This window comes from Alnus glutinosa, chromosome 5, assembly GCF_958979055.1.
Source record: "Alnus glutinosa chromosome 5, dhAlnGlut1.1, whole genome shotgun sequence".
Taxonomy (NCBI): Eukaryota; Viridiplantae; Streptophyta; class Magnoliopsida; order Fagales; family Betulaceae; genus Alnus; species Alnus glutinosa.
This window is the reverse complement of record NC_084890.1, coordinates 2,599,557-2,616,443: the sequence shown is the minus strand read 5'-3', so window position 1 is coordinate 2,616,443 and position 16,887 is coordinate 2,599,557. Positions and strand designations below refer to the sequence as shown.

The 16,887-nt window shown below is 35.3% G+C and overlaps 1 protein-coding gene across 8 annotated transcripts; it reads left to right on the top strand.

Moving 5' to 3' along the window:
- Positions 1-4,927: 4,927 nt before the first annotated feature.
- On the top strand, positions 4,928-12,465 carry LOC133869848 (probable beta-1,3-galactosyltransferase 2). 8 transcript variants are annotated; one of them, XM_062306946.1, is made up of 12 exons: positions 4,938-5,405; positions 6,523-6,619; positions 7,193-7,224; positions 7,347-7,393; positions 7,493-7,558; positions 7,705-7,768; positions 8,024-8,096; positions 8,242-8,365; positions 9,825-9,912; positions 10,001-10,126; positions 10,575-10,684; positions 11,994-12,465. In XM_062306946.1, exons 1-12 carry the CDS (start codon positions 5,287-5,289, stop codon positions 12,140-12,142), a joined length of 1,095 nt encoding a protein of 364 aa, XP_062162930.1. In that variant the 5' UTR covers positions 4,938-5,286; the 3' UTR covers positions 12,143-12,465. The 8 variants fall into 8 exon arrangements, with proteins under 8 accessions (XP_062162931.1, XP_062162930.1, XP_062162929.1 ...); XM_062306945.1 differs by having other exon boundaries at positions 4,940-5,405; positions 7,190-7,224; XM_062306941.1 differs by having other exon boundaries at positions 4,941-5,159; positions 5,248-5,405; positions 7,190-7,224; positions 7,347-7,558.
- The last annotated feature ends 4,422 nt before the right edge of the window (positions 12,466-16,887 follow it).

The following is a 16,887-nucleotide window of genomic DNA, read 5'->3' as shown; positions in this document are numbered from 1 at the left end:
GGATGTAAGCCGCTAGCCTGAATCAACCCCAAATCTCGTGTTCTTTCTTTTTTACTTTCTCTATTATTCAATTCTTTTATATTTTACATAAATTTTCACATTGTATTAGAGTTACTGTTTTCTTAGTGTCTATAATGATCATCATTTCGCCACCCATGCAAGTTTTCTTATGTAAGCATTTCTTTAATCTGGGTTAGAATAAATTTTTGTAATCTAGCCTATTAGATTTATATTTGTCATTATAGCATGCGATTCTTTTGATACAACTTTTGACACATGTTAGCATCTGATTGGAAACACATAATATTAGCCACTAAAAAAGTAATTTTAGTGTCCTCCAATTACATACTGACATGTGTCAAAAACCTATAAAAGGGTTGTAAAATAGTTGAAAGTCTGCCATTTTCCTTTTAAAAATGCATGTGAGAATTACATGCTTTAAAGACGGATGTCAATTTAATAGATTGGATTGAATGAATTTTCTCTAACCCAGTTTAAATGAAAACTTTGTCCTTTGGGTAGAATGTTACTCAATTGACTACTCTCACATGCATATGCCACCATTCACGTTCTTTTTTTTCCTTGAATTGAACTAGTTTGTTATTGATAATACCATATTCCGCACATTTGGATTGAGTTGTGGGTCACCTGAATAATAAAGAGAGAATCACCAAAGTGATGCCGGCCTAGGGCTAGCAGAGAGCTTCCAATGGTCAAGTCAGTAATTTTGCCTCGATGAGAGAAAATGAGATGGAGAGAATTCATTTTAGAGAGGATATATACCTCCCTTAGTTTGGAGAGGAGGAGGTCTTCTTATTTGAAGCTCACTAATCCTTTTTGGGGCTTTTTGGACTCTTATGAAAGCGGGTGTTTAATTTGACTAGGTCTTGGGTTTCAGGCCCTAATTAGCTTATTTCTATTCACATCAGTCTTTTGTTATGTGTGTGGGCGCGCTAATTCCCTCTCTGATCAAAAGGCTACCCACATTGTGACTTCAAATATATAGCAAGAATCCAGAGAGTACAAATGCATCTAAACCCCTTTCTCATTCGAATAAAGGGCCACCAATAATGAAGAAAGTTCAAGAAGATCAGAATCCTCTTGCTTCTGATCGATCTTCCCTGGACACATTCCTTGTTTCCTCAGTATCTATATCTATATATATATATATATATATATATATATATATATATATATATATATATATATATATATATCCAAGAAATAGCAAAGATTCAATATTCTCAGCTCCACCAAGTAGCTGCTTAATCCCCTTTTGCCAACACGAATATCAATCATAGTTGCTTAGAAATTCCCTACTCCTTTCAACACCCACCTCTAATTTTTCCATGTCGAGCATCCTCCAAGAGTCAACTGGACCACGCGACTCATTTTGCTTGCCATAAGATCCCAAAAGGCTGTCTATTGGTCACAGATGGTGGGTGGTTCTTCCATTAGCATGGTGTACTCTTTCTTTATTTACAAATAGTTTCTTTAAACTGGTTACATGCCCAACCCCATCTCAAATGCCCCCCTCTTATCTTCTTTGTACATTGGTGGCCGGTTCCTGATTCTGAGAACAATGCATGTTCACATCAGATCGAGTACGTCCCGCCAAGAAAAATCTATTATACTGTTCTGATAGGGGCGGCCGCAGGGCCACCTCCTAGACCAATGATGTGACCACACGGCCACCGCTCTACACTGGAATGTGTAAAGGACCTGACTTATGTTAGTGTTTGAAGTGCTTCCTAATTCATCTCAAGCCATTGCTTTGTATGTTGGATCACTTAGAAGGCACTAAAATTGCCATTATCCTTACATTTTTCATCGTTATTTTCACCATAACTATAGATAAAGTGGAAAGTATTACTTCGTGTTATCTGACTGGAAACACATACACACAGAAAAAGAAAAAGATTTTTACTCCTATTTAGTAATCAAATGCACTTTAGAAGATGGCTCTTTCACTTGGCCCATAAAAGCTATTTTGCTGTAAATTAATGCATGCGCGCAACTCTCTTAATTAAGTTGGGCTCTCTCTCTCTCTCTCTCTCTCCCTTTTCTCCATAAAGTTCTCCCAACCAGTATTGTCGTTTGCCAGTGGAGGGTTCCAAACCTCCCTCCCTCTTGGTTTTTTGCTTCTTTCTCTTAGCCTTTTAGGGCTAGAAAGGTTTTGTTCTTCTCTGGGTTGTTCAAGTAGAGGCTAAAGTCTCTCAGCCATTAGGGCCGTAGAATTTTGAGTCCCCTCGGACTTGTTCCGGTGATGGTTTTAGTCCTTCTAGTCTGTTGGACTATGGAGGTTTGTGTAGTTTTTTTAGTTTCATTTAGTCTTCTTTGGTTGTTGGCAAGAAAACATTTCAGAGAGGCTCTAGAGGGGGCGAGTCCGCCGTTCGTGTCGCTGGCGGAAGGCCTTGGCCGTGGTTCAGTTTTTATCAATCTTTAAAGCCAGATCTGTGCTGTTCTACCGCTCTCTAGATGACATGCGCCCCTCAGTCTTATTCACCGCCGTCCTCTGGCTCAGCCATTGCCTACTACGGCCAAAAAGCACAACCGTGATCGGTGCATAGTATTCACACGCCAGGGTGTTCTATACACTTTGGACTGCGCGTGATGGCCATGTTTCATCTCTTTTGCCATGTCGGGTGGTGTCCAAGGGTTTCTTGTTTGAGGCTATTGCAGGGGATCGTTCGGTGGCGGCGCGAGTGTTACATGCGCCATTTCCGGTGGTGGTTTCCTCTGATGGTAGTTTTCTGCTTTGGGTGTTTTTCTTGTATTTGACAGATTGCTCTGGGTTAGATTTAGTCTGGTCATTGCTTTTAAGCATAGATTGTTTGTGACTAACTCCATAGTGCAAGTAAAGGTTCATATGCCAACGCAGAGGCACCTTTTTGTTGGTTAAGCTTATTTGTAGCAACTGTTGGTATGATTTATGTTCTGGGGTAACTGTTTTAGGGTACTTTTATTATTCTGAGTCCCTGAAAACTGTAACTTTGGTACCCTTTGAGTGTACTAATGAAATGATTACATTTTCCCCTCCAAAAAAAAAAAAAACCTTGTAAATTAGGCACATGTTTCTCTTATATTTAAAGGCATATTGAATCAAACTGTGAAATCAAAACCTGTAAATAGGATCCCATTTCTTTCTTGAATTTACTATTTATAACCCCTGAAGCAGCAGTACAAGCACCCACCGTCGCCATTTTTATGCAGTAGCAGAGGCAAAGCCAACTCATTCTCGTCAAGACTCAAGACATTAGGCCAATTTCTTGATGTTATTCCCTGCGAAACTCTATAACTTCGTAGGTTGTTGACTTCCCTTTTCCAAAGACAGTAAGTAGTCCAAGGGTGAACTTGTTGCCTTTATTTAAGGGAAATCAGGTCATAATTGCTTGTGCTTTTGGTCATTATGATTTTAAGATCTTAGTTTTCAATTTGATGGATTTGAGATCCAAGTTTTTGATCCATTCTAAATTCGAAACCTTTATCTGCCTTCACAAAAATAATGTGAAAATACAATTATGCCTCTAAGATTAAAAAAAAAAAAAAAAGGTTCATACTTTTTACATTTTTTTTTTCTTTCAATATGTTAAATTCAAATATTATTACTATGTACATAGATATTTTCTTTTCTTATTAAATATTTAGGCAGTATTTGTTTTTGCTTTTCTTATTTAGGCATTATCTTAAATATAAATTTAACATGTAAGGATATTGACTTATTATATAAATCAATGTGTCGTTTGATATAATACTAATCTAATGAGTAAATCGATTACAGTATTTATTTGTATTATTTAAATCTTTTTAATTTTATTTTTAATGAATATTTTTACTTAAAACTTTCAAGACGTGCATATCACCTTCTCTTTTTTAATGATGAGATGAACAGGAGCAACGACAAAGTTACACAAACCAAACAAGACAATTACATACTCTAAACACATAATAGACTAATAAAAAAAAAACTCTATCCTTAACAACAATCAAATGCATGTCTTTTCCATAGCCACGAAGGGAATTATCATGATAGAACAAACGAGCAAAGCATATTTATCTTAATTTTTGACCAATTTCTGAAGGAGCATGAGTCTCATTCAAGGACGGAATGACAAATAACACTAAGGACTGTTTTTTGTGGCCTAGATTTTGATTTGAAATTTTTTATGTCCCAAAAAAGTTTCATATAAAATGAGCTAGAGGGGCAAGGTCGAATAGAAGAGATCTACCACATGTGATCAAAAGGAGTGTCGGCTTGCGGCACGTGGGGTGCACGCAAGGGAACAAGGCCCGGCGGAGTGTAGAGAGGGAGTAGACAAGGGTGGAAGAGAGGCCCGCGAAAGATGGAGGTGAACGGAATACGGTAGATTTGACTTTCAAATACCTGGAAAAAACAAACAAACAAAAAAACTAAAAATAAAGAATGATGAGAAAGGGAAAAACATAAAAAGTACAAAGGAGAGGAGTTCATTAGGATTGGGAGCGGAGAGAAGCTCCTTACTCCTCCCTGTCTCAGATAATGGGGACGAGGCTTTGCAGATGGGGGGAGCTTTGGGTTTTTTCTTTTTGATTTTTTCTATATATGTACATATCATTATCACCTGATATCTACTATAATTGAAGTTAACAATTTAGACGAAAGGGTTATATTGACAATAATACAAACTTCAGGAATTGAATTAACTAAATTCGAATTTCAGAAATTAAATTGAAAAAAAAAATAAAAAATCCAAGCTTGAAGGAATCAAAATACATTTTAGTTAAGTTTTTTTTTTTTTTTAAAAAAAAAAAATTACTTCCATTTGTATTTTTTTTTCCTAATGTAATTTGCAGAGTTTGAAGTCCCGTCTTTATAATATGGAGAATATTTATTTAACAGTTTAACATTTATTTGGGGGTTAAATTTTCAATATACGAAAAAAATGAATGAAACCAAGATCCTATAACTCCACCTGTTACAATCTTTAAAACGGTTGTTGTTATTTGTCATACTGGTGTAAATTTCATTCATTTATACTGGGAACCGTTTAGTTAAAAGAACGGTTCGATGAATTGGGATATTAAAAAGGTCAGTTTAGTGGGTCTTCCTCACTTGTGTGCACTCCTCTGGCCTCTAAAGGAGGGACAGAGTGTGTAGAAGTGAAACAGAGACTGTAAAGGTTGTCCTTTGTCTCTGGGTCTGTCTGGTTTTGGCTCTCTCTACTTCTCTTTTTTTTTTTTGTCACTTAAATTTTTTTCCATTTATAGTGGAGGCAGTGAGCTAAGTGAGTGTAGAGAAACAACAAAATGTCTATGAAGAGCAGAGGAATGGTTGGAGGAGAGTTAGCTAAGAATTTTATGCCTAGGAACTGGGCTCTTTTGATGTGCTTGGGCAGCTTCTGTGCTGGAATGCTCTTCACTAACAGGTAGTTTTCTCAAATGGGGTTTCTGTTGCTTTCTCTAAATTTCCAATTTTTAGTCACTGAAGTGGTTGCTTTAACTGGACTATGCACTTTTGCCTAATGGGTGTCTCTAAATTCGTAGAATTATGTGGGTTTTGTGGAATAAATATGAAGAGATTGTTTTGATTGTCTGTATGTTACTGGTTATTATTGGGTGTTCTTGTCAATTGGGTAATTGCTTGTTGCTGCACTTGTTCAAGATGGTTTGAACTGAACTGAACTAATATTGTCTGGGTAGTTTAGAAGTATGTGTGTGCTTTGTAATGTGGTTCTTGAATTTGGGTACTTTTTCCTTGCATTAGTTCAAATTTTCTCCCTTTGCACTTGTTTTGTTTGTAATCTATCAGTCATTTTCCTTTTCTTCACAATTTGGGTTTTTTTTTTTTCGAGATCACAATGTGAGTTTTCTTCTTCTTCTTCTTCTTCTTTTTATTTTTTATTTTATTTCAATTTTCATGTAATTACTGCAAAAGAGGGGTAGGTATATGCAATAGGCAAAAATGTTTTTTCTTGGTTTGTGGTCCTTTGTCAGGACCACTCTAAAATTAGCTGTTGAGAGTGTTAACTTGCATGAAATATAGCCCATATTGTCCAATGCTGATCTTCTTTGTCAGCCTTATTTTATTTTTCTTTTTGTTTGGCTGCAAGAAAAATTATTGCAAAATTAAACGAAAAGAACTTCTTCTAAAATATTTTTTTTTTTTAGTTACTGAGAATTGTGAAACTCCACTCCACCAGACCAAATAGTTGTGGTAGGGTGAACTGATGGAGGTTCTTGTCATGTTAGGTCCAATACAATGAACACTTAATATTTAAAATTACATTTTTTTTTTTTAATCTTACTTCTCAACTAAAAAGATATCTAATACTGCTTCTCAGGCTTATTATTTTTTGTGTTTTCTTGTCGCTACCTTAGGCGGCTTAGGCCACATAATTTTATGTTGTCTAACCATATTTCCATATCAATAGAAAACATGCTTCTATTATTTTGATTTTAAAAAAATAGTTGGGTAAGTTACATGTAAAGGCAGCTGCTTGTTAGCATATGCGCACCATATTAATCAAGAAATTTTTATATCAGGATGTGGATGGTGCCTGAGGCTGAAGGTATTGTAAAGCCATCTACACTTGAAGATTTCGAAACAAACTTAAAATCTGAGGATGGTGATCCGAAACTTGTGAGTACATTTAGCAAACTTCTATACATGAGGCATGAGCCATATTATGCACTGATCGTTATCATCATCATTATTATTTTCACCTCAAAAGGTAGTTTTCTTCAAATATGCAGCTTCTGGCTCAGAATTGCAAATATTTTGGAAGAATGTATCAGTAATGTCTTACTATTAAATGGCTTTTATATTAAAGAATTTATTCATAATGAAACCGCAGTGCTTGGAAATGCCATTTCTAGGAAATAATGCTTTTGGAATTCCAGATTTGATAACTAACTTTACTTTTACTTTTGGGAGAAGGGGATTGGATGGGTGTGTTACTGAAAAGGCCTTTGATAACTATTTCTTCAAAAGTAGCTTTTCTACCAATACTGATGTCCACACAGAGTTACAGAACCAGATATGATGACCGAAGAGATTGCAATTGAGCTCTAGTTGCTTCAGAAATCATTATTTCTTCCAAACTTAGTTTTAATCATGCTCCATTATCTTTAGCTTTAATTTTGCTTCTTATTGTAAAGCACCTGTATTTGATCTTGAAAATCTTTTCTCTAACTTTCTTGCCTTTATCAGAAGGTTGTACAGCGTAGTAGCAATGAAAGTATAGGGTAAGTTTCAAAGACCCAGCATGATATGTATAAGCTAAACTGATGCCTGTTTAGGCTGGATTTCACTTATATGCCTATTGAGTGACCTAAATTTAAACCTTATTGTTGTATATGATATGCAGGACACTGGATAAGACAATATCAAAATTGGAGATGAAATTAACTGAAGGTAGGGCAGCACATGAATCTGTAATGGATGGCTTTTCCATATCAGAAAACTTGAAGAATGATGAAACAAGTATGAAAAGAAAATACTTTATGGTCATAGGAATCAATACAGCTTTTAGTAGCCGCAAACGGAGAGATTCTGTTCGTGCAACTTGGATGCCACAAGGTACATTAACTTGGCTCCACATTTCCCTTTTACTCTCTCTCTCTCTCTCTCTCTCTCTCTAAATTTAAGAACCTGTTATATGCTATTCCAGTTTCTTGGTATATTCATATGTGATTAATAGGTTCTCCTGGATTCAACATTACTAGGTGACAAGAGAAAGAAATTGGAGGAAGAGAAGGGCATAGTGATACGCTTTGTTATAGGTCACAGGTGATCTTCATATATCTTTATAGCTATTCTCAGTTATTGCCACACTTGTTACCATCTACTCGTTTACCTAGCACTATAATTTTCAGGCTCATGCTGCTGCTGAGCCTGGCTAGTTCTGTTTTAATAATAAGATATGAAGTTTGAGGCATTAGCAGAGCAATACTCTGCACGAAGGCATCATCTTTTCAATTCGCCTTTATGCTAAACTGGTGCTATGCATGAATTAGTGTAAATTAATTTGCCTTTTGTCATTAGTTCAACACCTGGTGGTGTTCTTGATAAAGCAATTGAAGCAGAGGAAATGGTGCATGGAGACTTCTTGCGGCTGGTGAGCTTTTCTTCTTTCCGCCCTCTAAGCTGTTAGCTAAGTTTAACTACCCGTGAAACTCCCAGCTATCTTTAAATTTTGGTAGTATGAAAATAGACTGAAAGAAATTTTTATAGGCCTTCATTTTTGTTTGCTGATATGAAAGCAGGACCATGTTGAGGGCTACATGGAATTATCAGCCAAGACGAAGTCTTATTTTTCAACTGCTGTTGCCTTGTGGGATGCAGAATTTTACATTAAAGTTGATGATGATGTTCATGTAAATTTAGGTAATGATAGTTTCGGTTTTCCCGTATTTCTTCCTTCATCTTGCATTTGTGATTTTTAGATTCTGAAAATTCCTTTTCTATCTATTTTAGTTTTTTATTTAGGATAAGAGTTTAGGATCTAGGTTTTTTGAGATGAGTATTCTGATTTAGTTAAAAGGGGATACCTATGGTTCTTACTTCTTGGACACGCAGCCATGAATTTGTCAGTCAATGATAAAAAAAAAAAATGAAAATAAAAATCTTTATAAAATGAAGGATGAATAGTACTTTTATTTGTGAGTGAAAGATTATAATCTAGAAAGAAAGTCCGAAAAATTATTATTTTTTCCCTTCTAGAGTGTAGAAAACATGACATGGAAAAATTGTAGCATATTAAAAAAAAAAAAAAAACGAAATACAAATCAATTAGAATAAAATTTATATTTAGAAAGCACATCAATTGTTGATAAAGGGATTAGTAGGAAACAAAATGGTGATAGAGTGTGTAAAATGGAAAGTTACTTTTTTATATAAATAGCCACCTTAGAGATCTCACTGCAGAAGAAAAGTGTGTTCGTTATGTTTCAATGGAAGTTCTTGGGCCCATTGTGGAAGGAAAATGTGTCCTTTATGTGAATTTTTCATGTGTTCTTCATTTGATTACTTCCAGCGTATGTAATACAAGAGTTAGACATAGGGCACTGCATTTAGCATGTATGATTGTTTCTTTATAACGGCAGAGGTCTTTGTTTATCATGAAGGAATTAGGAATCCAAATGATGTTACCAAACTGGCTCAGAGGTGATTCTATGATACAGTAGATGAATTAACGTTTTACACCCAAACAATATGTTTATGCTGCTATGCATTGGAGAAGATTTTCATGGTCCACTGGATATTATAACATTGCTGTTTTGCCTCTGTATGTGCTAAGTATGGCTTGCAAAAAGAAAGCAAGCATTTTATCTGTTGAAAATTGTCATGAATGATTGATAGCAATAATGGTGGTGTTCTAAGTATTTATGATCTAACTATTGCATTTTGGAATTGATTGCTCCACTGAATGGGGTTATTGGAGGAACTCTGTGAGATGTTGACATTTTACCACATTGGTTATAAATGTATAAGTTCATTAGTTGATCCTATCATTGCTAGGGATGGCTGGTTGAATGGATTGGTCATTTTGATGAGAGCAACATCAGTTCATATGGCATGCCTGTCATGTAGCTAAACTGTGTTTTATATGTATACTTACTCCTTTCAACTTTTTTTTATAAAGAAATATTTAGTGGAAACTTGATTGTGATTATTGTGAGTTTTTGAGTGAATGAGTCAAAAGCTGCTGTTGGAGGGTTTTATTAAACCATAGGGGATTGGCTCTATCTGGGGTTTAGGGACTCATGAGAATAGTAATCTATATTACTCTTATTACATTTGATCCTTTGTCTCATTTGAGTTCATTTACTTTAAAATACTGCAGCTACACTTGGAACAACTCTGTCTAGACATAGTATGAAACCTCGGGTTTATATTGGCTGCATGAAGTCTGGTCCTGTCCTTGCTCGAAAGTAAGCAGATTTGTGTATTTTTTGAATTAGCTGAACATATAGATAATGGTCAAAATCTGGTTTCTACGGCATGCTTTCTCTGGATCAGGGGAGTGAGATACCATGAACCACAGTATTGGAAATTTGGTGAGGTGGGAAACCATTATTTCCGTCATGCTACAGGACAATTATATGCTCTCTCAAAAGATGTGGCTACTTATATATCAATAAACCAGTAAGTTTTCAGATTCTTTACCTTTTGGGTAGTTCAAACTTCTTATGATTGAATGGACTGACAGATGGATAAGATACCACAGAGTTTCTCTATGAATTTGCAGCTGGAACCAAGAGGTTCTGGTTCCATTGCCGTGTTCAAGTTCAAGTTTTAGGAAGTTGGGTACCTCTATTAGCTTTATTTGTAACATAGCCATACCTAGATGTTAGAAAGAGAAATGCTACACAAACTCCCAATTTTTCACTCCCAAATGCTCACTCCCTGATATGGTAGTGAAAATCACTATTGGATTTTGAATGGATCACTATTAGATTTTGGATCCAATGGTGATTTTCGCTGCCACGTTAAGGAGCAAGTATTTTAGAGTGTAAAGTTTGGAGTTTGTGCTAATTTGGGCTATGGAATGGCCTTTAATCTTCGGATGGTATTTTTTTTGGAATTATCTCAGGCATATACTGCACAAATATGCCAACGAAGATGTTTCATTGGGATCTTGGTTGATTGGTTTAGATGTGGAGCATGTGGACGATAGGAGACTTTGTTGTGGCACCCCACCTGGTAATTTAAAATTTTATTTTGCTGTTTTATTTACTTTTCCCTTTTTAAGCTTTTCCCACCATGTTTTCCTATTTGAATAGCTCAATAACATGTCTTGTATTACAAGCAACTTAGTCAGTACTAAGCAGCTAATGAAAGTTTGGATGTCTAAAAATCTCTACACTGTACATGAAATCAAAAATCATCTTCTTTGGCACACGAATTTATCATGATGTCAGTGTTGTAAAACCAGGATCAACAAGGAATTTGACTTCTAAAACCTATAGCCAGTCAGTAGTTAGAAATAGACAAATAAATGAAACACTGCTTGGGGAATAGACATCGTTGAATGTATTATAATCTATCTAAACGAACTTTATTTGAAAATTATTTATATTTACTTTATTTAGTCCTTTTATATTTGCTGTGTACTTGAGCTGCCCCTTAACGCTTTTAATAATTCTACATTACTTATAATAATAATAAAAAAATAAAAAATATAGTCCCAGTAAAACCTTAATCTAAAACCTTATTTTGTTCAAATGTTCAGAATAACAATTAGATTTTCTGTCGGGTAATCTTAATAGATATTTCTTCAATAAAATTATATTCATTTGTTCGTTTATTCAAACTACCATATACCCATCTGAGTTGGTGAAACGACCCCTTTTGGGTTAGAAATAAAAACTGAACCTCTTTGACTTGTCCAGGTTATAGTTTCAGTCAATAAGCTCAAATTTTATTATCTAATATGTGTCTGAGTAGCTCCAAAATAGTTTGTTGCTTCCTATAACAAGAGCTAGGAGATAAGGTACATGGTTTTTCCTGTTCGTTACTCTCTGTTATCACCAATTGATACGAATTTACTAACATGAAACAACGTGGTCTTCGTATGGATCGATTTTGCTGCTTCCTTCTCTGCCTCTCCTTTTTAAATTAAAACATGAATAGATTGTGGCCGGTATTTGTATAAGGAAGAAAACAATTAGGTGAAGTTTGGCATTTGGCCTACCAGCTGATCAATTCTGTTGTGCTCTACCACTTGGTTGGTCCAAAATCCCAAAGGTGCTTATGTATTGATTTTAATTCATTTGATTAAAATGACCTGTTTAGTAGATACATGGTTTATGGTCTTCCAAGAGGTTAAAACCATTAGCTACATTTTTTCACATGGACCAAGTGCTTGGTCTGTGAATTGCGGTATCATAACTGCATCAAGGCTCTATGGTACTGACACTTCATTTATTTTTGTCAGAAGGATAAACTAGATTGTAGAAGAACTGTTGCTTACACATATTTCCCTATAGAGTTGATGTAATTGTTCCTGCAGATTGTGAGTGGAAGGCGCAGGCAGGCAACATCTGTGTTGCTTCATTTGATTGGAAATGCAGCGGGATTTGCAAGTCTGTTGAGAGGATCGCGGATGTTCACCAGCGGTGTGGTGAAGATGAGAATGCTCTATGGAGTGCAAGCTTCTGAGAGTCTGGCAGCTGTTCCTCCAACTCAGGAAGGATATACATATACCTGAAGAGGCCAGAAAGCATTAGAATGCTCCTTTTCCGGTCAACATCTACATATCTTTGTAAGTATAACGGATATATGCACTACTAGCATAGGATATCATAATTAAGGAGAATAGAGAGGCCTTGCTGTTTGGGGCCTTTCTGCATTTTAGCGGATGAGATCAACTCCTATAGCGGCCGGAGAATGAATAGACCGTCAGAACCCATGGTGGGAGGGTTTCATTGTAAGTTCTGCCATGGCCATTGAGCTTAATAAGATGCAATAATTTTTGTGAACAACTTTTGCTGCTTTTTACTTCATATATAATATAATTTGAGTTAATCTTTGAAGGGTCCTCTCTCTCTCTCTCTCTGTGTGTGTTTTTTCAATAAATAATTGTGAGTAAATGGTGTTCTCTTCTATTTAAGCTTCATCTGGTGGATCTAAGAAAACATAAAAGTCCAGGTGAGAAATGTAGTGCATCAAACAAAATTTAGCAAACTTTTAGATTTGGAGAAATCATTCTCAAACTCGTGCGTTAACTTTCTTTGCAAGCAATGTGAAATACATGCTTGGAAAATTGACTTGGTTATAAGTGGCATTTACAGCTTAATTATAGCAGACACAAGAAAATCTATTTATATCTTCATCTTTAAATACTCTGTTACAACTTACAGGCCTAAAGTTTCGGCTTCCAACTGAAGCTGCTATTGAAATCCTCCAAATCCTCAAGTTCATTAATTTCTCCAATAATTAGCATTTAAATGACAAAAGTAAATGTGTAGGACATCAACAGATATAGTTAGCTGTACTAGATCAGCATCTCATGGAACCAAGTAAGCAAAATGACCTTCATCTTCTCAGGCTCTGTTTCTCAGGAACAATGATCAAGAAGGTACTATCGGCTTGCTTAGCCAGTAAAATCTATTGACATCTTGCCAACAACTTGGTGTTAACGAAAATTTGGAGATCGAGTTTATAAGATAGAATAGGATCACGTTTCATGGTACAATACCAATGTTTTTGACACCCTCCAGTAGACCATAAAATATATATATATATAACAACAATAATAAGAGTTATTATAACTTTCATCAATGCCCTCGTTGCTATTTATTTTCTTGCTGTCATTTGATGTGCTCAAAAAGTGGAGAAGGGGTCCAGAGGGATTGAATACGTTGTTACCGTGCACAACAGTGATAAATAATATGGAATGAAAAGAAAGAATAAGAAAAAATCAAGACACAAATTTACGTGATTCGACAATGTGCCTACGTCCACAAGAGTGTGGCTATATACAATAATGATTTAGAGTTATAGCATAACATATTTAAAACAAAACTCTACTATACGGACAAATATGAAAAATCTCAAAATATCCAAAACACCTTCCGCCAACTTGCCACTATGCTGGTATTCTCGTATTACTCTCTAGCCCAAGAGAATATGAGCTACTTGTTCTAACAAAATATATAAACTACTTTCACTTTTATATCTCATCATAACATTTTTTTTTCAAACAAAAAAAATCCTCTAAAAAGCATTAATAGAGATGTTCTTTTGAGAGGTTTAAAGATAAGAACAAGGAACAGATCGAATATTGTCACCAACCAATACCACATTGTCAAAAAAGGTGGTGAACCTTTACGTAGAAGCTAGTAAACCAAAACCGTTCTTACGTCGTATCTACCGCACAAAGTCAACCACTTTGTTACATGACCATGACCTTTCATTTGCCCACAAAAGAAAATGGTAATCCGACAGAATGATCAGTAGCTAATGACTAATATAGTTGATACCTTTTCTCTCAGCCTGCAAGAAAAAAAAAAAAAAAAAAAAGAAGAAAAAAAACTACAAGTTCATATGAATTTTTACATTTATTCCCAACCTTATCCATGAAGTCCACCCTGCAAAATCTGCAAAACGAAATGCCTTGAAATTAAACAAGAAAACAAGAGAAAGAAGAATGTCTTGAAATGTTGTAGAGTGATGAAGAGTGATGATCATCAGGAGCGGTTACATGTGATATTGGCACGGCTCAATCAAATAACAGAGCTCTAGCCAGAGAGTGCTGCTTTCAGATTGAACCGTACCAACATCTCATGCTCTTTGTTATATGTATATATAATGACTGATAACAGAAACTCCCTGTACATGAGGAAATAACCGTTGATAAACGGTGAAACATATATATAGTCATGGAAAAGAGACACAGAGAGATCGAGATTCATGTGACTAAAATGAATAGCCTCACGGGAACAGAGGAGGAAACAAGAGAGGCGAAGGAGGTGGGATATGTTTGTTTGGAGTAAATGGGATGTCCTGTGGGAATCTCATGATCTTAATGAGAGTGAGAGAGGAGAGAGAGAGAGAGAGAGAAAAAAACCGCATTGAATTTGCCAACAACCCACAACAAAAAAGGTGGTGGGTATATTAAATTCAAAGCTTAGAGACAGGGGAAAAGCTGGCTGATGCAAAACATTGATCTTTCAATTCGTGTATATATCATGAATATTGAAGAGGGTAATGCATGTTGGTATTATGTCACAACATTTGAAATTCAAAAAAGGATCGGATAAGAAAAGGAAGACCCCCACCTGGTTGGTGAAGTTAATTTTTAGGTGCCTAGCTGATATTCCACCAAACTAACTTTTGAATTTCTTCCCCCTTCACAGACATGGAAATTGAAAAATGCCATTCACGGACTCTGTAAATAAAGCCCATAAAGATCCATGCAAAGGGAAAAACTTCGCCATCAGACAGACAAAATCGCCATCTTCACTTTTGTCTCTTCCTATTTTTAACAGCCAAATAATTTAGAAGCTAAACTACCCCATTTTACCTCCTGCACTTGGTCGATCTCTATATGCTCTAACCATGTCTTTTTATTCCTTTCCTTCTGTGGGTAAGTAAAGTTCTGATATATATATATATATATATATATATATATATATATATATATATGACTATGCCACCAGAAACTTTTGTCCTTAATTAACGCCAATCAATTATAAAGTTTTCATCTCTCAACCTTATCTTAAAAGTTATATTTGTTTATTTTCTTACCAGTAAATATTTGTATGGACTTGCACTTCGATCGTCAATATAACGTCAATATATATATATACATATATAGCAAATCAATTAAAGTATTGGTTAAAAGGTTAAATTTATTCTTTCTTATTAGTTTAAACTTTTGAAATAAATGGTGATTTAATATTATATCGGATTGAGTACTACATAGCTTATCTTTTATTTCAATTAAATATTTAAGTGTTGGACTGAGAGTATTAAAGTATCGAGTAAATGATGTTTATAGCTCGTCGAAGTACCACACAACCATCAATTGTAAGGCCCAAGAGATGGGGCCAAAACTGATGGGTGGAGAAGCTGAAAAAGCTTACTGTACCGAGGCTGCCTTCATGTTTACTCACACGCTTGTTTCGACTAAGTTGAAAATTTATCAGTAGTGACAGCAGAAACTGGTTCAACAACGTACGCATTTAGGTCACATAAAAGCAAGGGTAAGAGAAACTAAGAACCACAAACTAAAAAGTTGGAACCAGGGGCCCCAAAAAATTTGAATCATGGGACCCTAGAGTGGCCTCACCTATGACGACACTTGGATACATTCGTCACTGGTTATTGTCAGAATCCATGTGTAACAAATGCCATTGGTTGAAGCATGTTCCCCTAATAAGAGTGTAGCGTGCCCAGAGACAGAACAGAGAAGAAGCAAACCGTGGAGTAAAACCCAAGTGAAATAAATGTGTTTGTACGTGTTTGTGTATGTGAGACAGCTAGCTAGAGAAAGGAATTTGAAATAAGCTCATCAATTAATAAGCTCTGTTTACTTGACAATAATTCATACCATTTGATTTTCTTTCGATTTACATGTATATAAAAATTAGAATAGTAAGCTCAGTGAAAGAATCAGAAAAAATTACAGCTTCATCTCAAGCATGATCAGTTTAGAGATCCTCTAGTGAAAAAATAAACAGTGGAGATGGAATAATTAGGGAAGGCTTTTAATTATTTTTTCACTAAAGGCAAGCCAAACTTGTTACTTGTTAGCGAAAACAAAAAAGTAGTCACTGAATTTTCAAGAGAAATGTTAAATATAACATTCTCATCCGATCGTATTCCCATCTTATTGAGTTGATGCGGCAGTATTTATGAGGCTATCTTTTTTTTTTTTTTTCTTTTTTTAAACAAAGATTGATTCAAGAACAGAATGAAATAGAAGTAGAAAGAGTGTAATACATAGCATTGCTATATTTTGAAGCTTTACAAAGACAGCAAGTACAAGGGGATCGAATTGCCAACGTGATCAATTAATGCATGTGTGCCCCATCTTGTTCTACACAAAAAGAACAACCTCACTTTTAACGACTCTATTCACGTGAAAACCCTGCAACCTATTCAACCATCTTTTATTACATCATTGATACTTCCTGTTGTTTTTTTTCTTTTCTTGGCCGGGCTCAATATTATTTCTTTCGATCCTGTACGGGAAATTAATGACTCTTAATTAAGCCTATCTTAATTAACGGGAGACATAATAAACACAAATCTCAAGATATATATATATCTTTTTAATCGCATGCATATATATATATCTTTTTATAGAACACAAAAAGGAAGACAGATTGAAAGCGTCTTTGAGAGTCGAAAAGATGGCTACAACCAGTGCAACAACGTTAACTCAGACGGTTAGAAAC